Here is a 21,158-nt window from a genome sequence, read left to right as displayed (position 1 = left end):
GGTTTCGGGGACCGGGAGCCCCGTTTGAACTTTCCACGAGCGCCGGTTGGGCGCCGAGGGGACCGACCGCGGGGTAGGCGCCGAGACCTCGCACCGCGATCGGGGAGCGTGAGGCGGCCCCCCGAGCCTGGCGGCGGGCGCGCTCCGGGGCGGGGTGGGGGGCACCGGGGGTGGTCGGTAGCGTCGGTTCCCGGAGGCGGGAGACCGAACCTGGAAGAGAGCTCCGGAGCCAGGGCCGCCGGCGCCCGCCAGGCTCGCCGGGCACCCTCTCCGCCGCCGCGCCTCGGCCCTCCCTCCCTCCCTCCCTCCCGCCGCCGGCCGAGCCTGCCCGCTCCCTCGCGGGGCTGGCGAGGCCGCTCCCGCCGCCCGCTCCGGCTCGCAGCACCGCCGCCATCCGGGCGGCTGCGTGTCTCCCTAGCCCCGGCCCCCCCCTCCCCGGCGGCGGCAGCCACAGCAGCAGCCGCCGCCGCCGCCACTACCACCACCACCCCCCTCCCCTCCTTCCTTGCCTCCGCCTCGGCCGCCCGGGTCCCCCCAGCGCCCGCCCCTCCTCCCAGCTGCCCCCCGCGGAGCCCGCCCGGGCAGGCTGTGGGAGGGAGCGGAGCCGGCGAGGCGGGCGGGCGGGCGCTCGCTCCCCGGGGGTCGGTGTGCGCTCTACGGGGAAGGACGCGCTCGCTGCCCCGCTTCTCCCGCTCCCCCCACCCCTCCTCCCGCGCCTCACTCCTCCCTTCTCCCTCCTCCTCCTCCCCGCTCCGGCGGCGGAGGCTGCTGCTGCGGCGGCGGCGGGGGGTGTGCGAGCTGAGGCCGGGGCCGGCGGGCGGGCGGCGGGCGGGCTGCCTGCAGGCGGAGGGCGCTGTGCTTTGTGCTTTTCGCCGCGAGGAGCAGCAGGCAGCAGCCACAGCCGCCGCCGCCACAGCAGCAGCAGCAGCAGCCGCCGCCCCAGCGCCGCCGCCGCCGCGCCCGGAGGAGGAGCCGCTGCCGCCGCGGGAGGGAGTTGCGGCTGTGCCCGGCCGAGCGGGGGAGGGCGCCGCGCTCAGAGCCGGGAAGGGAGCCGCCGGAGCGGGGAGCTCAGAGGCCGCGCTGCGCCGGGTAACCGAGGCGGCGGAGGACGCGCGCCGGGGCCGGGGGGCGAGCCGCGGCAGGCGCCGGACCGGGGCGGGCCGCAGCCGGGCCGAGCGGGGCACGGGGAAGGGCGCCGGGGGCGGGAAGGGCAGGAAGCGAGGCCCCGAGCGGAGGAGCCCGCGCTTCTCCGGCCGCCGGAGGGGGCGGCGGGGCCCGGGAGCGCAGCGCCCCCGCCTCGCGGCCGCCGTCCTCCCGCCCTCTGCTTGGCTCCGCTCCCCGGAGGCCGGGGCGGGGGCGCCGGCAGGGCTGGGCCGCAGACTCGGGGAGGAGGAGGAGGAGGCCGTTCCCGCCGCGGTCGCGCCTCTGCGCCGGGCTTCTTCCGTGCGTGTCGGGAGGTAGCTGGGCGGCGGCGGCGTCTCCGGCCCCGGGGTGGCTCGGGGGCGGGGGACAGGCTAGGCCGCTTCTCTCCGGCTGCTCGCCTGCGCGGACGGGCGGGGACCGCGTTGGGAGGCCGGGAGGGGGGAGCAGCGGGAATCCGGATCTGGTCCCCGGGGGCGGTGCGGCCGCTGCGCTCCCGGGCTGGCGGCGGCTGCGCTGCGTCCGGGTCCCCGCCGGGTTGCGGAGGCGGGGGGAACCGGCCGGGGGGGAAGCGGGAGGAGGAGACTGGGGCGCGTGCCCGTCCCCGTGCCCGCGCGCGCCCTTTACCCGCCCTTCCTCCCCCGCCCGCCAGCCTGGGGCCTCCCCGGGGCGGGCGCTCAACGAGGAGGCGGAGGAGAATTTTTTTTTTTTTTTTTTTTTTGGCCCGGGTGGGGGAAGGAGACCGGAGGGCGGGCGCTAGCTGCACGCGGGAGCTGGGAGCAGTCTCTCGCGTGGGCAGGGGAGGGCGCATGCGGCACAGCCTGACTGTAAAGGCTGGGGCCTGGGGCAGGAAAGAGGGGTTCGGGTTCACTCCTACACCCACCGATGAAGTCCGTGAGCCTCCTGGTGGGGGCTTGCTGAGCGTGTGGACCTATGCCCCCCTCCCCTTGTGGGAGGGGGTGGGATAGAAAGCCCCCTCTACTCTCAGCCTACCTGAGTGGATCTGGTGTCTCTTCGAAAGGGTGAGGTGGCTTTGACCCCGGGTTGCCCGGCCAGCGCGACCGAGGAGGTGGCTGGACAGCTGGAGAATGAACGGAGAAGCGGACTGCCCCACAGACCTGGAAATGGCCGCCCCCAAAGGCCAAGGTAGGGGCCCCACAGCTTCAGTTCTCTATAAACTTGTCCTTTCTCACACATGAACTCAACAGCTTCTAAAAGGTGCTTCTAGGCTGTGGTCTGTGCCCTGGGAGAGGGGCTTAAGCCTTACACAGTCAATCGTCCATGAGTGAGGGTTTGGCCAAATCCAAACTACTTGGCCTTAACCTTAGAACTTGTGGTTTTTGTTTTTTGTTTTGTTTTTGTATTTTGAGGTCCCAGGTAGCCTGAAGTAGGGATAGGGGAAGATTGTTGTCAGAGGCAGGTAGAAGTTGGGGAGGAGTATTTTGGTGGGTTAGTGCCCCAAGCTGTAGGAATTACATAGATGACTAGACCCCTCCCTCTTCAGCCTTGTAAATGTCTGTGAAGTGGAGGGCAGTATGAAGCTGAGCATCTGGCGGTGCTTGTGAGACGTTAGTGGAGAGAGGATTAAAGGTCCATGTGACCCTCTCTGCCGAAACCCTGGCCCAGGTTACCAGATGCAAATGAAAGTCAAGAGCTCTTTTGCATCCTGGCCGTCGATTCCCCCAGCTCAGCTTCCAGGGCAGCCGCCTTCCAGAGAGGCTCAGAGCTGCACTTTAGCAGCCGCAAACAACTGGCCCGAGATGCCCTTTTGCCTTACTGAGGAGTTTGGCCAAGATGCCTGGCAACTTGGAATTCTGGGGTTCTCCAGAGTGCAAGGCCCTGAGAACTTTGTCCACCCGCACGCCTCTCTTCAGAGCCGCTGTGTGTGGCTCTAGTGTCTGAATTCCAACTTTCTTAATGGCCAGAAAAATTCTCCTTTGGTCTTCCTTGAAGGTGACGGAATGTGTGTCTTTAATATTGGTCTCCATCTATGCCGGGGAGACAGCTCAGGCAGGCCCTGCATGCTTGTGATACCTACGTAGACCCTGAACACATTTGGATACGTTACTTCCCTGCTTCGCGCCTTTTCTGATGAGCCTTTTATTCACAGGGCCCCAAATTACCGTAGCTTCACTCAAATAGGGGCCCGTGGCAGCCCTAGCGTGTTAGAAACGATAGCTTTGGGGTAAGTGAGACATGACTTCCAGTGTAGCCGAGTGTGGTGGTGTCTGGTCCAGGGTCCCCGCCCTAATCTCATGTGGCCACAGTTATTTTTTTTTTTAAGGCTGATCGAAGCCTAAGGAAAAAGGCAGTAATTCAGATAAGTACCCAGGCTGGATAACAGATCAGGAGAATGGCGTGTGCCAGGTGTGACGACATCTCTCATGCCTCACAGACCGCTGGTCCCAGGAAGATATGCTCACTCTGCTGGAATGCATGAAGAACAACCTTCCATCCAATGACAGCTCCAAGTTCAAAACCACAGAGTCACATATGGACTGGGAAAAAGTTGCATTTAAGGATTTTTCAGGAGATATGTGCAAGCTCAAATGGGTGGAGATTTCTAACGAGGTAACCGATTCCCGCTCTTTGACACATGTCAATATGTATCTATGTGTATTTTTATCTCAGAGAAAATGGAGAAATTGAGGCGAACCTGTCACATTGGATAGGAATTCACATGTTCATCTCTCAGCTCTAATTCATGCCTTACGGGGGGTGGAATGAGCCAATAGTAATGGCCTAGAGCTCACAGCTCTACCATGGTCTTGTTGGTGGCCGTGAGTACTTACCGCTTTGGACTTCTGTTGCCCAAACTGCTCTAGGTATTGAGTGAGGTGCGGGTACAGAAGCTACAGGGCACAGAAGCTACATTGAAATCAGTCCATCCTCAAAAACAAACAAAACAAAACAAAAGAAACAACCAAGTCGCTCTCGCCTTCAATCCCAGCGCTCTGCAGGCAGGCGGATCTCTGATTTCAGGGCCAGGCTGGTCTACAGAATGAGTGTGAGGACAGCCAAGACTATGCAGAGAAGCCCTGTCTCAAAACTCAAAAAAAATTAGTCGTGACCGCCCTTAGGTGTGTCTCAGTTGCTTGGGCCTCTGCAGCAGGCATGAGCTAGTGCTTCTGGGTCACAAGTTGCCTGTGGTGTAGGCTGTTGGTTTGTCTCCTCCTTCAGTGGACTCGGTTTGGCGGAGAATAGCAATAACACTGGGAAAGGAGGCTACACTGTGGAGTGCCGTTTCCCGATTTCCTTTCTTGTTTCCTTGCTTCCAGGTGAGGAAGTTCCGTACCCTGACAGAACTGATCCTTGATGCTCAGGAACATGTTAAAAACCCTTATAAAGGCAAAAAACTCAAGGTGAGTTACCAGGAGGAGAAGCACAGGGCTCAGGGAAGAGCTCTCTAAAGACGGGGTGGAATCTAACCCCACTTTGCTTTGTTCCAGAAACACCCAGATTTCCCAAAGAAGCCTCTCACCCCTTACTTCCGCTTCTTCATGGAGAAGCGGGCCAAATATGCGAAACTCCACCCTGAGATGAGCAACCTGGACCTGACCAAGATTCTGTCTAAGAAGTACAAGGAGCTTCCAGAGAAGAAGAAGGTGGGGGGAGGGGGCCTCTGTTGGGGGAGGGCAGAGATGCATTCAGGTGGGAGCGGCTGATGTGGGTAGGTCAGTGGGGGGAGGATAGGGGCATCATTGCAGCAAGGCGTAGTGTCCTTGGAGGCTGCCCGTGGTTACCTGTCCCTCCTGGGCTCACACACGGTCAGTCAGGCCTCTGCAGAGGACAACCTGGAAGACTTTCGCGCTGCTCTTGTGGCCCACAGCCAAACATGCACACTCAAGCATACTCCCTGTCAATCTAGGCAGCAGTTCTCTCCATACTTGAGTAGATGAGAGACCCTAGGAAGGGGGATTGATTGGTTGATTGGCCTGATCTTTGCGAGCAAGAAATTGGGACACAGGAATGCTGAGACTCTTGGGTCTTACCACTAACAATGATGGAGCACATTTGTGTTTGGAACCTCTGACGCCTTCCAGTGCTTTTCTCCCTGCCACATCACAGCAGCGAGCTGTTGCCTAGGTACAAGGGCACATTGTTCCTCCCCGCCTCGGGCTGCTCCGTAAAGAAATGGACTGCTGTTTAGATTATCAGGGACACTTCCCTTTAGGTAAAAGTTGTCCAGATCTCCTGGGCTGAGATGGGTAAAGCCAAAGACAGCTTAGGAGGTTCCCTGGAAGACAGGAAGCAAAGTATTACTAAAGGGAATTGAACACGTAAAGAAAAAAAAAAATCAGATGGGATGAGGAGAGTACTGAACACAAAGAGGAGATAGTGGTGAGGAGGCCAGTCAAGGATTGACATCAATGAAGGACAGCAAGGTCCAAAAGATGCACACTGGAGGGCAGAGGACAGAAAGTAGTACAAAGCAAGCCTCTCAGAAATGGCATCAGCCAACATTCCAGGTTGCCATTTTTCTGAATTATCTGTCTGAGCACTCCTATGCCCTTGTTGCTAAATCCAAAACGGAATAGGCTTGGTTGGGAAAAACTAGCTGCCTGTGGCCCATACCCAAGCCTACCTGAAGCGTGAACTGCCAGAGCTGCAGTTGACCTCATGGGTGAGGACTTGGGACCGTGACCACACACACACCACCGAACCCGGAGGGATGAGAGGGAGAGGCTAAGGAACAGAACCAGGGAGGGACAGAGAAACTGAGTGGAGAAAGCTTTAACGAGGGCACACTGATCTGTGCCTGTCTTACCGACTGTTGCCGATTGGCTGTGTTGGGCCTTCAGGTAAGTCACTTCACTCCTCCTGATTTTGGGGTGTAGAGGGTGAACCAGAACTTTGAGATGCCTTTTAGTTCCAAAAATTTGGCTGAGGTAGCTTGAGATTGCCCCGAGGAAGCTGTGCTCTCTTTCTGGTTTTCATTGGGAAGCATGAGAGAAATGAGCTGCCTCGTTGTATCTGATGCCTCTTATAAGGAGGGGGTTGGGGTCTGGTTCCTTTGTGAGCCTCTGGTCCCTTCCAGTGCTATGGTGACCCTCTAGGACAGGGAGAAAGGAAGGAGAAGGGGATGTTGCTAGGGAGCAGAGTTCCTGAGGAAAGAGGTTGGGGAAGGAAGGAGGGGTTCTAAAAGAGCCCGGGGCTCCAAGAGCCTAGAGGAAGGAATCAGAGGCAGGAGAGGGGATTAGTGATCCAGAATATGAGGAATGCTGGAGACCCAGAGCTGATAGATGGGGAAGAAACACCACATTCAGGACATCTGTTGGAATGTGGTTTGCATTGGGAGAATTTCTTTTCCTTCAGCAATCCCTTAGAAGCAGAATTTAGCCTTCCTGGCGCAGTTAGCCACCCTAGAGAGCCAGACCAACAGCAGCTGCCGGTAGAGGGTTGGGAAGAGGGAGCAACAGCAGCGAGAGAAAGGGGTGGGCCGTCCTGGCCTCTTACTGCTCACCTGGTGGGGACACAATGTCTCCCAGCTTCTGGGACACTCTGTAGTAAATGAAAAAACATATGATTGGGTGTCTGGAAGGCTCGCTGTAAGTCCCCCTGGCTAATTGTCCCCGGGCCTAAGGTGTGCTCAGCTCACCCAAGGCACAGATGCCATACATCCAAAATCATAACAGGAGGCCCGGCAGTCAGGAGGGTGGCTTTTCTAGATCTGGGTCAGTCGGCCTTGGGTCCTGGATGACCCCATCCCCTCCTCCCCTCAGATGAAATATATTCAGGACTTCCAGAGGGAGAAACAGGAGTTCGAGCGAAACCTGGCCCGATTCAGGTAAGGCAGAGGAGGGCCATGGGGTGCTGGGTGTGGTAGGATGAGCATCCTGGCTGCAGACTAGAACTGACCATCTGTGAAACAGGGAGGTCTTGCGTAGACTCTAGAGTGTCAGGGGCAGGTTGCTAGCCGCTGACTTCCACTGAGCTCCCACAGGGAAGGCCTGAAAGGCTTGGCTTGGGCAGCTAGCTGGGGTCCGCCGTAGCAGTGTCCCCTGCTGACCCTTGCTCCGGTCCCCTGGCTAGGGAGGATCACCCCGACCTTATCCAGAATGCTAAGAAGTCGGACATCCCCGAGAAGCCCAAAACTCCCCAGCAACTGTGGTATACTCACGAGAAGAAGGTGTACCTCAAAGTGCGGCCGGATGTGAGTGTCTAGCCAAGAGGGAGAGGGAGCGGAGGGCACACGGCGGTGGCAAGGGGGGAGCCGCGCCGGGTGGCTGGGGACGGTACAGGGGAGCAGGAGAGGAGGCCCCTCCCCAGGGGGGGTTGCATGGACAGGGCCTGGGCCAGCTGGCGTGTGAATGGGTGTGTGTGTGCGCCTGTCCCTCGCACCGAGGTGGATCCCACCTCTCCACCTTACCCTCCTGGCCCTCGGTGGACACTTATGTGACCGCCTGTGGCCCGAGGGGGCGGGGCCTCTGTGCCCCTCACCCCCCTCCCCTGCCCCTGGCTGCCTGTGTGTGTCTGACGGCTTTTGGTTTGCAGGCCACTACGAAGGAGGTGAAGGACTCCCTGGGGAAGCAGTGGTCTCAGCTCTCGGACAAAAAGAGGCTGAAATGGATTCATAAGGCCCTGGAGCAGCGGAAGGAGTACGAGGTTAGGCTTCCGCTGTGCTCCTCCCCATCCGGCTCTTCACGAGCCTCTGCCCTCTGACGTGGGCCACCGCACTCTGCGGGTGGCAGCCGTTCCTTGACCCTCTGTTGAGGGAGGGGCCTGTTGGGCCCCTCACCTCCGCCCCTGCCATCTTACAACCCCCGCCCCATGGAGAGATCTCAGGCTAGGGCAGAGCAGGGCACCATACCGCAAATGACACAGCAGGCACACAGACACACGGCCATCCCCAGCTTTGCTCCCTGCCTTCCCTCCCCAGCGGCTCTCCCCCCTTATGGTGTCCCAGCTAACCCCACACCCCGTTACCCTCCGCTCCCCTACCTCCCTCTGCAGGAGATTATGCGTGATTATATCCAGAAGCACCCCGAGCTAAACATCAGCGAGGAAGGCATCACCAAATCTACCCTCACCAAGGCCGAGCGCCAGCTCAAGGACAAGTTCGATGGGCGACCAACCAAGCCGCCTCCGTGAGTGCCGCCCTGGGTGGGCGGCCAGGGAGCTGGGCCGGGTGAAGAACTTGGACCCGGGTTGGGCAGCAACAAGGCCTTGCTCATGGGTGTGCCTTCTGAATTTAATAGGAACAGCTACTCCCTGTACTGTGCAGAGCTCATGGCCAACATGAAAGATGTGCCCAGCACGGAGCGCATGGTGCTATGCAGCCAGCAATGGAAGCTGCTCTCCCAGAAGGAAAAGGATGCTTATCACAAGAAATGCGACCAGGTGCGAAGGGCAGGGGCCAGGCCACCCTTAATCCTTGGGTCCTGTCTTGGAGTTTCCAGCATGAGGTTTGCCCCAGTCAGGCTGTTACTCAGTGATTACATGGGCCTTGGACACCTGCTTTCAGCCTGTGCAGTGTTTAGCATCTGTGTCTGTCAAAGGACACAGCTCAGGCCTCTTGTTGGCCATCTTCAGGGGGTGAGAAGGTTACACCCAGTCCCTAGGGGCCTGCTGAGGATTACTGCCCCATGTAATGGAGGCTGTCCCCAACTGACTGAGTCCCCTTACTTTTTTAGAAAAAGAAAGATTATGAGGTAGAGTTGCTGCGGTTCCTGGAGGTGAGTAGCGTGGTAGACAGAGGGCGAGTTGGGCGTGTGGTCTTGTCTGAGGAGCCCGCCTGCTGCAGCCCTTTGCCCTTCTTCCTGCCCAGAGCCTGCCAGAGGAGGAGCAGCAGCGGGTCCTTGGGGAGGAGAAGATGTTGAACATGAATAAAAAGCAGACCACCAGTCCAGCCTCCAAGAAGCCTTCACAGGAAGGCGGCAAGGTGTGCGCCGCACACGGCCAGAGGGGGTTGGGGCCCCCCGCGCGATCGAGGCTAGTGGTGATTGTGCTTCTGACCCTCTCCGTGCTTCCCTTAGGGTGGCTCTGAGAAGCCCAAGAGGCCGGTCTCTGCCATGTTCATCTTCTCAGAGGAGAAGAGAAGGCAGCTGCAGGAAGAGCGGCCGGAACTCTCAGAGAGTGAGCTGACCCGCCTGCTGGCCCGCATGTGGAACGACTTGTCGGAGAAGAAGAAGGTCGGTCGGGCCTTGGAGAGTACCACACCGATCTCCCCTAAAGGGGCGCCCGAGTCGCCTCCGCGGGGGCAGCGCACGCGTGTGCCAGGGCTCGGAGGCTGGGGGCGGGGGTAGGAGCCCAGAGAGCGGGAAGGAAGGCGGGAAGCTGTCAGCTGGGGTGCTGGGCTCCCTTGGAGGGCAGCCCCGCGGTGGGGCGGAGCCTGCGGGACATCCGTGCGGCCCGGGGCCCCGCCCTCCCAACCAGCAGCGCTGGGCTTAGCGCGCCCCCTAGGGGCAGCCCGTTTACTGACACCCGTGACTTTCCTATAGGCTAAATACAAGGCCCGGGAGGCGGCCCTGAAGGCTCAGTCAGAGAGGAAGCCAGGCGGGGAGCGCGAAGATCGGGGCAAGCTGCCCGAGTCGCCTAAGAGAGCGGAGGAAATCTGGCAGCAGAGTGTCATTGGAGACTACCTGGCCCGATTCAAGGTTGCAGGGAGTGGGAAATGATTATTAGTTTGTACCCTCCAGTAACAGAACCCCCCCCCTACAGCCGATGCCCCTGGTTTGTACCTTAGAATGACCGAGTGAAAGCCTTGAAAGCCATGGAGATGACTTGGAACAACATGGAGAAGAAGGAGAAGCTAATGTGGATTAAGAAGGCAGCAGAAGACCAAAAACGATATGAGGTGGGAAGGACCAGAGCCGCCTGCTTCCGTGTAAAGAAATGGGTGCTGGGCCAGAAGTGCCAGCTTTGGTTGGAACCCTGAGTTAGTCTATTAACTTCTTGCCTGTCGCAGTCTAGGTGGGAGTCAAGATACAGCCTCTTGGGTGGTTCCTGAAGAACATAACTTCAGTTCAGAAAGCCATTTTGAAATAGTCCAGCTTGCCTTAACCTCTGGAGTGTTGTGGTTACAAGTCAAGAGCCCAGGCAGTTTCTTCCCTGACCGTAGGGTTGGAAATGTGGATGTGAATGTGACCTTCCCACGTCTCTCCACAGAGAGAGCTAAGTGAGATGCGGGCCCCTCCAGCTGCTACGAACTCTTCCAAGAAGATGAAGTTCCAGGGAGAGCCCAAGAAGCCGCCTATGTAAGCCCGAGGCTGGGGCCTGTCCTGCTGAGGGCAGGACTGGAAGGTGGGCTCGCTTAGGACCCTGACCGTTGTGTGTCATCCACCCCGCAGGAACGGTTACCAGAAGTTCTCCCAGGAGCTGCTGTCCAACGGGGAGCTGAATCACCTGCCGCTGAAGGAGCGCATGGTGGAGATCGGCAGCCGCTGGCAGCGCATCTCCCAGAGCCAGAAGGAACACTATAAAAAGCTGGCCGAGGAGCAGCAAAAGCAGTACAAGGTGCACTTGGACCTCTGGGTCAAGGTGAGGAGCAGGCAGAGGAGCCTCGGAAGGGAAAGGGAGGCGTTGTACTGGCTGGCCTGCATTCATAGCTTTCTTCAGTGACTTGGAAGCCCTGCAGGGCAATGGGCGCTGTCACTTTCAAAGCTGAGGAAGCCAAGGTGTTAAGTAACTTACCGAGGTTGCACAGTTAGGAGAGAATTCAAGCCGACTGCATCTTTCTTCTAGCCAGGACCAGGTCCTGGCTAGGCTGTCAGTCTCCGGTGTCTCCACTGCTTTGGTTGAACAGTCAGGGATGTACAGGGAGGAGACTTGCCTGTCACTCAGATAGGTTGAAAGACCCAGAGAGATGGTGGGAATTCTGTGTTCTAGAATTTTGTCAGTCTCTGTCATCTCTTCAATGGCTCGAAGACTGGGGTCCGGGTGGGGTTGATGCTAGGCCTTGGAAATCATGTGGGGAAGCTTTGGAGTGTGGGAAACCTTGAGTGTGGAGCTATGATCTGGACATAGCAGTTGGGGGAAATTACTATGGAGACTGTCTGGCGGTTCGGGCTAATTCAAGAGAAGGGCGCTTGTGACGGTTGAGCTGTGTTCTGAGCCCCTGAGGCCTCTGCAGGGACCCAGAGTATGGGATGCTGAGTGATGGTAGGTGAGTGGATGTCAGCGTATGTAGCCAGCAATAGTATGGGGTAGGCTCTGACTCGGCTCCTCTTTCTCCAGAGCCTGTCTCCCCAGGACCGTGCAGCGTACAAAGAGTACATCTCCAATGTGAGTGAGAGCAGGGCAGTGGAGGGGGGAGGCTGGAGGGATGCTGCAGGGGCTGGAACTCACTGCTGTGCCCTTCCCCTTCCCATCCTTTCTGGTAGAAACGTAAGAACATGACTAAGCTTCGAGGCCCAAACCCCAAGTCTAGCCGGACCACCCTGCAGTCCAAGTCGGTAAGGAACCCCTCAAGGATGGGTGGGTGTCTTTGGCGCAGTGGATGTCATCCGAATACTGATGTGTCTCCGTACTTCCCAGGAGTCTGAGGAGGAGGATGATGAGGAAGATGAGGATGACGACGAAGACGAAGAAGAAGAAGATGATGAGAATGGGGACTCCTCTGAGGATGGTGGAGATTCTTCTGAGTCTAGCAGCGAGGATGAGAGCGAGGATGGGGACGAGGTGGGTGGGCAGAGCCTGGTGGAAGGGAGGGAGGACTGTGGACCAGAAGGGCGCCGTGGTGACAGCAGGTTCTTCATTCTCCCAGAATGAAGATGATGACGATGACGAGGATGACGATGAGGATGACGATGAGGATGAAGACAATGAGTCCGAGGGCAGTAGCTCCAGTTCTTCATCTTCAGGGGACTCCTCAGACTCTGACTCCAACTGAGGCTCAGCCTCCACCCTGGGCAGGCAGCCAAGGAGAGCCACTGCAGGGCTCACCTCCCCAACTGACCACCTTTGTCTCTCCCTATGTTCTGTCCCCTGTACCCACAGCCTTCCCCACTTTCTTTCTTTCCTTCTTTAACAAAAAAAGAAAAAAAGAAAAAAAAAATCAGTGGGGTTGGGAGGCTGCATGAGCCCAGGCTAGGACTCTGCAGCTTTGGAGTCATCAGTTCCAGGGGTTCTCCAGGGACAGCAACCATCAGACTGAGCCAGCACTGGACCGGCCCACCCCGCCCCTCTTCTGCACTTGCCTTTCCGGCATGGACAATGGACCGGGGAGTTTGGGGGTGGGAGCGTGTCCTAAAGAGTTTGGTGAGGCCCTCCACACCTGTAGCCTGCAGCAAGGTGGATGTTCAGGGTAGCCCTTCCTTTACAGAGGGGCTCGCCACCTGCACCCCCGCATTGAACTGGGTGGGGGAGAAGGGTGCTGCCTCCAAGAAAGCAGGCAGTATCCGTGTCCCTCTCCCCTGCCCCTGCAGGAAGGAGCTGCCTGGACCCATACGTGGGGGAGGGGCAGAGTGTTTTTTATATATGTGTATATATTTTTTTTTTAAGCTCTGAGCTGTCAACGAGACGTTTCCTACCGATCTCGGCTGCCGTCTCTGTTGTCATTTCTGGGAGCGGGAGGGCTTATGGGTGGGGTGGGTTGAGACTTACACGAGGTGAAGGGGAGGCTGTGTGTTTGGCGTGTGTGCGCATGAGTGACGGCATGAATGCACCTGTGGGCACGGGAGTGTGCGGGTGTGTGTAAGGGAAGGGTCTGTCCTAGAACCTGCCTCTTTGTGAATGTGGAGAAAGGGTTGGCAAAGGCCGGGGAGATGGTGACCCTGGCAGGAATGAGCCGAGGCTGCCTCCTCCCTGCAATCCTCCACTGTGCCTGCTCTCTGGGTCCACTGTGGAGGTCGTGGGAACCGCCCGGTGCTTCCTATACCAGTTTGCCTCTACCAAGGCTGGGTTTCTCCGAGCTGCTGTGGGTCTGCGCTGTCCAGCAAGAAAACAGTGGAGCAGATAATGGCCTGAGCCTTAAAGCTTTTCTTTGGAAAAAGTCTCCTGGCTCATCTGAGGGCGTTGCTGGGCTTGTGGAAGTGTCCTGAGATCTTTCACCTATATGTCTCCTCCGGCCACCCCAATTTCCTTTGATGTCTCAGGTCTGCCCCCCTCTCCTGCCTCCACCCCTCTATCTGGGGAAGGGGCTGCAGAAGGTGCTTTCTGCAACTGGCCCTCTAACCCTTGCCAGCAGCTTGGGACCTTCTGGGGTTAGTCCCTCTGCGTCATAAGCTGAGTCACCTTACCCTAGGCTGATTTTCATTTTCACTAAATTGGTTAGGACTTGTTCTGTTCATGCTATTGGGTTTTGTGAGGCCCCGACTTTAGCCTCTTGAATGAAAGCTAAGGTTAGGGAAGTAGACTCCACAGAAAGCGGGGTACAGCCCAGCTGCCAGTCATCTGGAAGGCAAACATTTGCCTGGACTGTGATGGGAGATCACACGCGCACACACACTGTCCTTACTCTAAAATTCAGTACCAGGGTTTGAGGTTCCCGAGAGGGCTTACAAAGAACCCCATCTCCTTGTTTGAACGCGCTGGACTGTTACACTTGAGTGAAATGTGTTTTCACTTAAAACAGCTTTGAGCACGGCATGTGTTCCTCCCATTTCAAGTATTGGAAATTTCGTACAGACGAAGGGCTGTGAGGGTGGGGTGCTGTCAGGTTGCCCAGGGTACATTTTAGCACTGGGACCCTTCTCCCCCTTTTTCTAATATTTAAGGAGTATTTTATAGGTTTCGATAATCACCACACTTGAACCTGTACCATGGGGTGGCTTCGAGGCGTCTGTCCCAAATTAAGGCCCACTGTGGAGGTTTTGTTTTCCTTTTTTTTTTTTTTTTTTGTACAATAAAGTGAAAAACAAAGGTTTGACTTCTGTCTGGTCACTGGAATTAACTAAGTGGGTGGCAGGGGTGACCCAATGACAGGTTTGACATAAAACCCTGAAGGCCAGTTCTTTTGCCCTTTCTGCAGCCATTTTCCTGTTTTCCTGAAGATTCTACAAATAACCTGCCTTCTTTGCCTTGTTCCCCAATAATTTCAATTCAGCCTGTTTACCTGGGTTTGGAAAGTTGGAGAGTAGATGCATTTCCGCCTAGAGGGCATTGCTTTAGGAAAGGAGGTGATTCACCACTGGGGTGAAGGGTTCATACAGGCCACGCAAGTGGTACGGCTTAGGGGGGAGCCAGGCTTAGCTATGACTCCACCCAGATTTCTGATGGGAAGCTGCTAGGACCTGAGGACTTGCTCTCCGGATTAAGACCTGCCTTCTCCGCACACACTTTGGCTAGCTTTCCGGACAAGGTGACACGATGAAAGGTATGGATCTCTCCGAAGAAAGCTCCCCATTGATGCCATTGCACACTTTAATTCCTACCCACATTCCTATCCACATTTCAAAAGTCATTCCCCAGAGTCTATTTTTCAGGAATTAGCTTCCCTGTCATTACGCCAGGATGTACTTGCTTCTGTACCGCTAGTGAGGGCTGACTCTGGCCCTAAGTCATTCCTTCCTGGTTATTCCTGTATCTCCTCTGAACCTCTAGTTTTCACCCATAGGGAGCTATTTTAGAAGGTGGGATCCAGCCAGGCATGGTGGCACATGCCTGTGCTACACAACAAGACACTCAACCCAAATCAAAGGTGGCGTCCCCAGGCACTGTGTCCTACAGCTTGAGCATCTCCAAACTTAAGTTGAAACCCAATTCTGATAATGGTAGTAAAGGGGTGGGACTTTATGATTGCATTGTGTGTGTGTCCAGAGAACAACTTGCTGGAGTCAATTCTTTTCCTGCTGTGTGGGGTCTCCAGGATCAAAGTTAAAGCATGTTTGGTGGCAGGTACCTTTATCTGCCATCTCATCAGCCCCATGAAGTGACCTTTAAGAGATGATATAATTGCAAGAGTCCATCTCTCAGAAATGGATGGGAGTTGGGAACCTGATGACAAGGGTGATTTTGGCCACATCCCTGCCCCCTGCGCTGTATGTTCTTGTTCATTCACGGTCCCGTCATGTTGATGAGAGGTGTGAAAACTATGCTTCTGTGGTTTATACGTTGCCCAGTCTGCAGTACTCTGTGACAGTAGCATAAAATCATGTGAGATTTGATCCCTGTACAGATGTGTAGACAATCAACTACCCAGCCTGAAGTCAGGGAGGTGGCTTTAAATTCTCAGTCCCTGTTTTGCTTCCGTGTTTAACCTATCACCTAGACCTGTCTATTTCCCTTCCTAAAACCCTCTCAAACCTGTCTTCCTTCTCCATAGGGACATTTACATCATTTTAAAACCATCACCAGTGTCCCCTCTCCGGAAAGACCTCAAATAGGTCTTCTTGCTCAGTCTTGCTCCTCATAATACATTCTGTGTGCAGCAGGCAAAATGGTCTTAAAGCCAGACCATTTAAGAGGCTGGGTCGGGAAGATTGCCTGGGGTTTGAGGCTAGCCTGGGATATAGACTGAGTTTCAGCCCAGCGGCATCTAGAGCAAGACCCTGTCTCAAAAAAGCAAACACGAATCTGAGGTGGAGCCTACCTGTGGTCCCGACTGCTTACAAGGGTCACTTTATTACAGAAGTTCAAGACCAGTCAGGTAATAGACCTAGTTGCAAGGAAGGAAAAAATAAAGAAAGAGAAAGGACAAGCTGAGTGTGCTGGCATGTACCTGAAATCTCAGGACTTGGTCAGCTGAGGCAGGGGAATTACCACAAGTTTGAAGCCATCCTGAGCACCATAATATGTTTCAGGCCATCTAGGGCTACACAGACCCTGTCTCAAAAATAAATAAGTAATCTAAAACAACCATACACAACAACAAAAAAACAAACAACAACAAAAACAAAAACTGGGTGTGGTGCCATGTACCTGTAATCCCAACAGTCAGTGTGTGGGTTTGTTTTTTTTCTTTTCTTTTCTTTTTCTTCCATTATGGCATTTCCCCCCCAACTCCCAGAAGGCTGATGCTGAAGCATACACATTCTAGGCCAGCCTGGGATACACAGAGAGAACTTCTCTCCAAAACAAACAAACAAGAACTGTGATGACTCCTCTACTTAAAACTCACTGTAATCGCAACACTTGAGAGGTAGAGGCGTGAAGATCAGGAATTCAAGGTCATCCTCGGCTGTATAGTCAGTTTGAAGCTAAAGAAGATCCTGTCTCAAAAAAAAACATCAGATAAATATCTATGTGATATATGATATATATTTCTGTCTCTTTTTACCACATTTTGCTAATCCCTCACAATGATCCAACCATGTGCTCTCTCTTCTGCAGTTTAAGTGTGTGTACCACAGGGTTTTGTTTGTTTGTTTGTGAGACGGGGTTTCACTTTGTAGCCCAGGCTGGCCTCGAATTCACAGATCCACTTACCTCTGCCTCCTGAGTGCTGGGATTACCACTGTTGGTATGCTTTATTTTCATTGAGATGGTTCCTCTCTGTAGCCCTGGCTGTCCTGGAACTTCCTTTGTAGACCAGGCTGGCCTCGATCTCAGAGGTCTGCCAGCCTCTGCCTCTCAGATTAAAGCGTGGGATTAAAGCGCGCCCCACCCAGCTTCTTTGCCCTTCTTGCTCTCTGCCTGGAATTCTGTTGCCCCAACAACCTATAAGGCTGATTTTCTCATTTTCCAGGTTTCAGCTCAAATGTCATCTCACAGACAATCACCCTCTCTAGAGACCTACATCTCCTCCCTTGTGGATTTGAAGACACTTACCTTGCTTGTTCATTACAGTAATCCAGCATCTAAACTGCCCTTGCATAAATTTGACATCCAAGAAAACATGTGACGGGTAAGGGACTGAAGTGTAGACCACGGGCCCCTGGGGCAGGGGCAGGTCTGATGGTTCTGCTGGCTTCTCTGCCCCAGCTCCAGCCACACCAGCCCTCTAAGCCTCAAATGTACAGCTCTCTTCCTTCTGCCTAGAATATATAGTAGGTAGAGCACTGAGTTCGATAAAAAGTGTAGTTCTTCGGATGTTGCCTGCTTTCCTCAAGAATCTCTGCTTCAGAAGTTGCCTGGCTGGCTGGCTGACCAGTGACCCATCTGCTTTCACCTTCCCAGCTCTGGAATTACGTGCACCACCACACCTGACGTTTTTTGAGTTCCAGAAATTAAACTGAGGTCCTCCTGCTTATTAGACAAGCCCTTCACCAGCGTAGCTATCTCCCCAGCCTCTCCGCCTAGAGTAAGCTTCACCTCTTTGCCTAGTGACTCAGGACATCATTTATTTATTTGTTTGTTTATATTTGGTTGGTTTTTCTAGACAAGGTTTCTCAGCGTAGCCCCGGCTGTCCTGAAGCAAGCTCTGGAGACCGGGCTGACCTATAAACTCACAGATTCACCTGTTTCTGCCTCCTGAGTGCTGGGATTAAAGGTGTGCACCACCACCTGAACAGTCTTTCAAGACTGAGAGTGGTGCTATATACCTTTAATCACACAGCACTTTGGAGGTAGAGGCATGTAGTCTCTGTGAGTTCAAGGCTAGCCTACATAAAGAGACCTTGTCTCAAAGAACAACAACTTAAAAAATAACAAAAACAACAACAACAAAAAACTGTCTGAGGGCCTGGAGAGATGAGAGATGGCTCAGCTGTTAAGATCACTGTCTGCTCTTCCAGAGACCCCAGATTTGAGACCCAGCACCTACAAGGCAGCTCACAGCTGTCTGTGACTCCAATTCTAGAGGCTCCAACGCCCTCTCCTGGACTTTTCAGGCACTGCATGCAGGTACTGTGCAGACAGTCTAGCAAGCAAAAAAAAAAGTCTTTCTCAGGGCGGGGCGGGGTGGGGAGGTGCTTCTTTATATACCTTTTGCTTTGTTTCTTCCACAGCCTGGATGACTTCCTCACACTTTTCTCTTCTGTGCCAGGCTTTGTTCCTTACTGTAACCCCAAGGCCTCACAAACAGCCAGAAATCAGCTCAGGACCTAGTATTTATGAACTCAGGGCATGCGGCCAAAGATCACCCCCACAGAGCAGCCATGGTCAAGGGCTGAGTGAATGGGATGGTCCGTCACACAGTAGGTTGGAATGAGGATGGCCACAGGCAGGGATATGAGGAAACATTCAGAGGAACAGGGAGGAGCCAGAAGGGTTCTTTTGAATGTGAAAATGCTTCAAGGCAAGGATTTTTAGGACACTATTTTGATGAGAAGCAAACAGTAGGAAGAATCTTGACATGGGTATAGTCTCATGGTCATGCTCTGGCCACTCCCGAAAGCCCGGCTCACATCTTTGCTCCACATCCAAGTTGAACCATCATTTGAGTCTCCGCTATTTGGTCCCACAGTGGTCCTAGTTTCTCTGAAATCAGATTTATCATCCGGCAAGTTTTCCATCTTTAAGATGTTTTCAGGGTCTCCCTCTCCTTCACTCCATACAACTCAGTCAGCTACACTCCGGAATACAGAGTGATGTATACACACAAGTCTGGCCTGATGATGCCCACAGCTCTGGCTGTATGGCTTAAACCCACAAACTCCTCAGCCTGTACTAGGACCTGTTTGATCTAGTCAGCTCATGTCCTGTTGCTGACAGCTATCCTTATCTTGATACATAGTCTTTCTTCTTTCTCTCTCTCTTTTTAAAGATTTTATTTATTTACTTTATGTATATGAGTGTTCCATTTGCAAGTGAAGAGGCAGTAGAGGATACAGATGGTTGTGAGCCACCATGTGGTTGCTGAGAATTGAACTCAGGACCTCTGAAAAAGCAGACAGCGCTCTTAACGGCTGAGCCATCTCTCCAGCCCCATCTCTCTCTCACTCTCTTTTTTTTTTTTTCCAGACAGGGTTTCTCTGTGTGTAATCTTGGCTTCCTGGACTCACTTTGTAGGCCAGGCTGGCTTCAAACTCACAGAGATATCCATCCACCTGCCTCTGTCTCCCCCCAGTGCTGGGATCACAGGTGTGTGCCAACATTCCTTTTTTCTTTCTTTCTCCCTCTCTCTCTCTTCTTTCTGAGACAGGATCCCACTCTGTAGTGAGACAGGAAGTCACTCAGACCAGGCTGACTTCCAACTCAGAGATCACCCTGTCTCTGTCTCGTGGCACTGGGACAAAAGGCATGCGTCACCACACCTGGCTATATTCTTTTTCAGTGCTGGTGTCCAATCTGATTCTGAAATTGACCATTGGACTGCTGAGTTCCACCATGGCCTTTCCTGACAATTCTCTTATATCCTTAATGTCTTCTCCTGCCCACCTCTGAACACTGTAAATCTCTTTCCTGTCTTAACACACGAATTTTCAATTATTTTCCTTTATGTCTTCCTACCCCAAGGAGACTGTGAACTTCCTGGGGAAGCACAATTTTCCTATGTCACTCAGCATCTGGATTGTGCTGTTAAGAACATTTATAAGCCAGGCACGGTGGCACATGCCTATAATCCCAGCACTCGGGAGGCAGAGGCAGGCCAATTGCTGTGAGTTCGAGGACTGCTTGGTTTACCAAACAAGTCCAAGACAGCCAAGGCTATACAGAGAAATCCTGTCTCAAAAAAAAAAGTAACATTTATAAACAATGTTGTTAAGTTTGTAATGACACTTTGTACAAAGAATCATTTAAAGTAGAAGGAAAAAAAAAGAAATAACAGCTAGTGCTGGAGAGAGGGCTCAGCCTTTAAAGACTAGGCTCACAACTGAAAGGGCAAGTGTTTAGTCCCTAACACCCACAGCCAGCCGTCTCTTCAGTTTAAAAGAGAAACAATTAATCGGTATGACAGCATTGTACTGTAATCTCAGCACTCAGGAGGCAGAGGCAGTTGAATCTCCTTTCGAGAGAAGAGCCTAGTCCACAGAACAAGTTCCAGGACAGAGAAACAAAAACAAAATAAAAAATATTTACCAAGAGTCTGTTACACACTGACTTCCATGTTAGCTTCTGTTTTGCTGCTGAGACAGGGTCTCACTATGTAGCCCTGGAAGAATTTATTGTAGACCAGGCTGGCCTCAACTTACAGAGCCTCCCGCCTCTGTCTCCTTAATAAAGGATAAAAGATGTGGCGCATAAACCTATTTGTTAGTCATCACGATGAGATAGGTTCTAGCATTACGCCCTTTGGCAATGGAAGAAACTGAGACCTAAGCTCTCTCTTGCCCAGTCTACCGAGTTAAGCTCACACTAGTGTGCGGTTTTAACTGCTTCGAAATAGCCACCAACCGACGTCCACAGATGTTTGCCGAAGCCTGAAGAGCCAACGATGCTTTCAAAGTACGTGATTTCAGAGTTTAATTTTTATCTGAAGCTAGTGGGCTGTCACCCAACAGTCCCAGGGCGGCAGACACGGCCACCTAAACGTGAGCGCAAATCTGAACACCTTCGGCGCCCGAGAAAAGGACCTTTCCTTCCCGAAGCTAAAGAGGCGAGGGAGCATGCGGATGGGGGCACTCCCAGCGCTGCAGCGTGCAGTGTAGGCAGAGGCTGGCCCGTGCCAAGCAGGCTGTCTGGGAGGCGGAGGGTCCAGCGTGGGCTCCGGAAGCAGGAAAGGCGAGCAGGTGTGGGATCTAAATTAGGATAAGGGCGGGGAGCGCGCCCGCTCAGAAGGGCGCAGCTCGCGCTCGGCTGTGGACCTGCTCCTCTCGGCGATTCGGAGGCCTGGGGAGGCTAGTGACCCACTCCGAAACCCGGAGAACGAACGCAGACCGGCTCCTCCGAAGGGTTTTACGCCCTGGGCGCCCAACTGCGCCGCACTTCAAGCCTACCCTCCCCACACAAAGTGACTGCGTGCCTCGGGGTCAGAGTGGGGAGCGGTCGGGGCGCGGAGCGGGGAGCCCCGCGGGAAGGGCGGGGGTGCCTGGGCCGGAAGGCGTCCCAGGCTCGGCTGGGAGCCGGCGCTCTCTTTCGACGCCACCCCGTTGCCTCCGCCCCCGAGCCGGCCGGGACAGCACCAAGTCTCCGCCCCCCGGCGCACCGCGCACCTCACCTTGAACGCTGCCCCGCCCACCTCCATCCTATTGGTTCCTCCGGGCCAAGGCGACGCCGCCATTGGCTGGGCTCGCCCACGGGGGCCCCGCCCACCGCCCCGCCCCAGTTCCCGTCCGCCGGTACTTTGGACGGCGGCGTGGCGCCCCTCCTCCCCTCCC

At 54.8% G+C, this 21,158-nt stretch overlaps 1 protein-coding gene across 2 annotated transcripts; it reads left to right on the top strand.

Moving 5' to 3' along the window:
* The first annotated feature begins 807 nt into the window (after positions 1 to 807).
* Positions 808 to 12,614, top strand: Ubtf (upstream binding transcription factor). Of its 2 annotated transcripts, XM_055619950.1 has the most exons (21): positions 808 to 1,089; positions 2,162 to 2,286; positions 3,536 to 3,711; positions 4,419 to 4,502; positions 4,590 to 4,745; positions 6,864 to 6,928; positions 7,174 to 7,294; positions 7,636 to 7,746; positions 8,095 to 8,228; positions 8,340 to 8,481; positions 8,775 to 8,816; positions 8,909 to 9,022; positions 9,117 to 9,272; positions 9,582 to 9,737; positions 9,827 to 9,937; positions 10,249 to 10,337; positions 10,431 to 10,620; positions 11,317 to 11,364; positions 11,463 to 11,534; positions 11,617 to 11,760; positions 11,846 to 12,614. In XM_055619950.1, the coding sequence occupies exons 2-21, from the start codon at positions 2,229 to 2,231 to the stop codon at positions 11,969 to 11,971; spliced, it is 2,295 nt and encodes a 764-aa protein (XP_055475925.1). In that variant the 5' UTR covers positions 808 to 1,089; positions 2,162 to 2,228; the 3' UTR covers positions 11,972 to 12,614. The 2 variants fall into 2 exon arrangements, with proteins under 2 accessions (XP_055475925.1, XP_055475926.1); XM_055619951.1 differs by lacking the exon at positions 7,636 to 7,746 and having other exon boundaries at positions 809 to 1,089.
* Positions 12,615 to 21,158: the final 8,544 nt, after the last annotated feature.

Source organism: Psammomys obesus, unplaced genomic scaffold, assembly GCF_907164565.1.
Source record: "Psammomys obesus unplaced genomic scaffold, mPsaObe1.curated_primary_1811, whole genome shotgun sequence".
NCBI lineage: Eukaryota > Metazoa > Chordata > Mammalia > Rodentia > Muridae > Psammomys > Psammomys obesus.
Note: the sequence above shows the minus strand (reverse complement) of the source record. Positions and strands in the feature narration are given on the sequence as shown.

Coding starts and splice junctions, on each gene's coding strand:
- Ubtf (XM_055619950.1), top strand. CDS start 2,229: ATGAACGGAGAAGCGGACTGCCCCACAGACCTGGAAATGGCCGCCCCC. Junction 4,746..6,863: donor AGCTTCCAGAGAAGAAGAAG/GTGGGGGGAGGG, acceptor TCCTCCCCTCAG/ATGAAATATATTCAGGACTT. Junction 9,273..9,581: donor ACTTGTCGGAGAAGAAGAAG/GTCGGTCGGGCC, acceptor ACTTTCCTATAG/GCTAAATACAAGGCCCGGGA.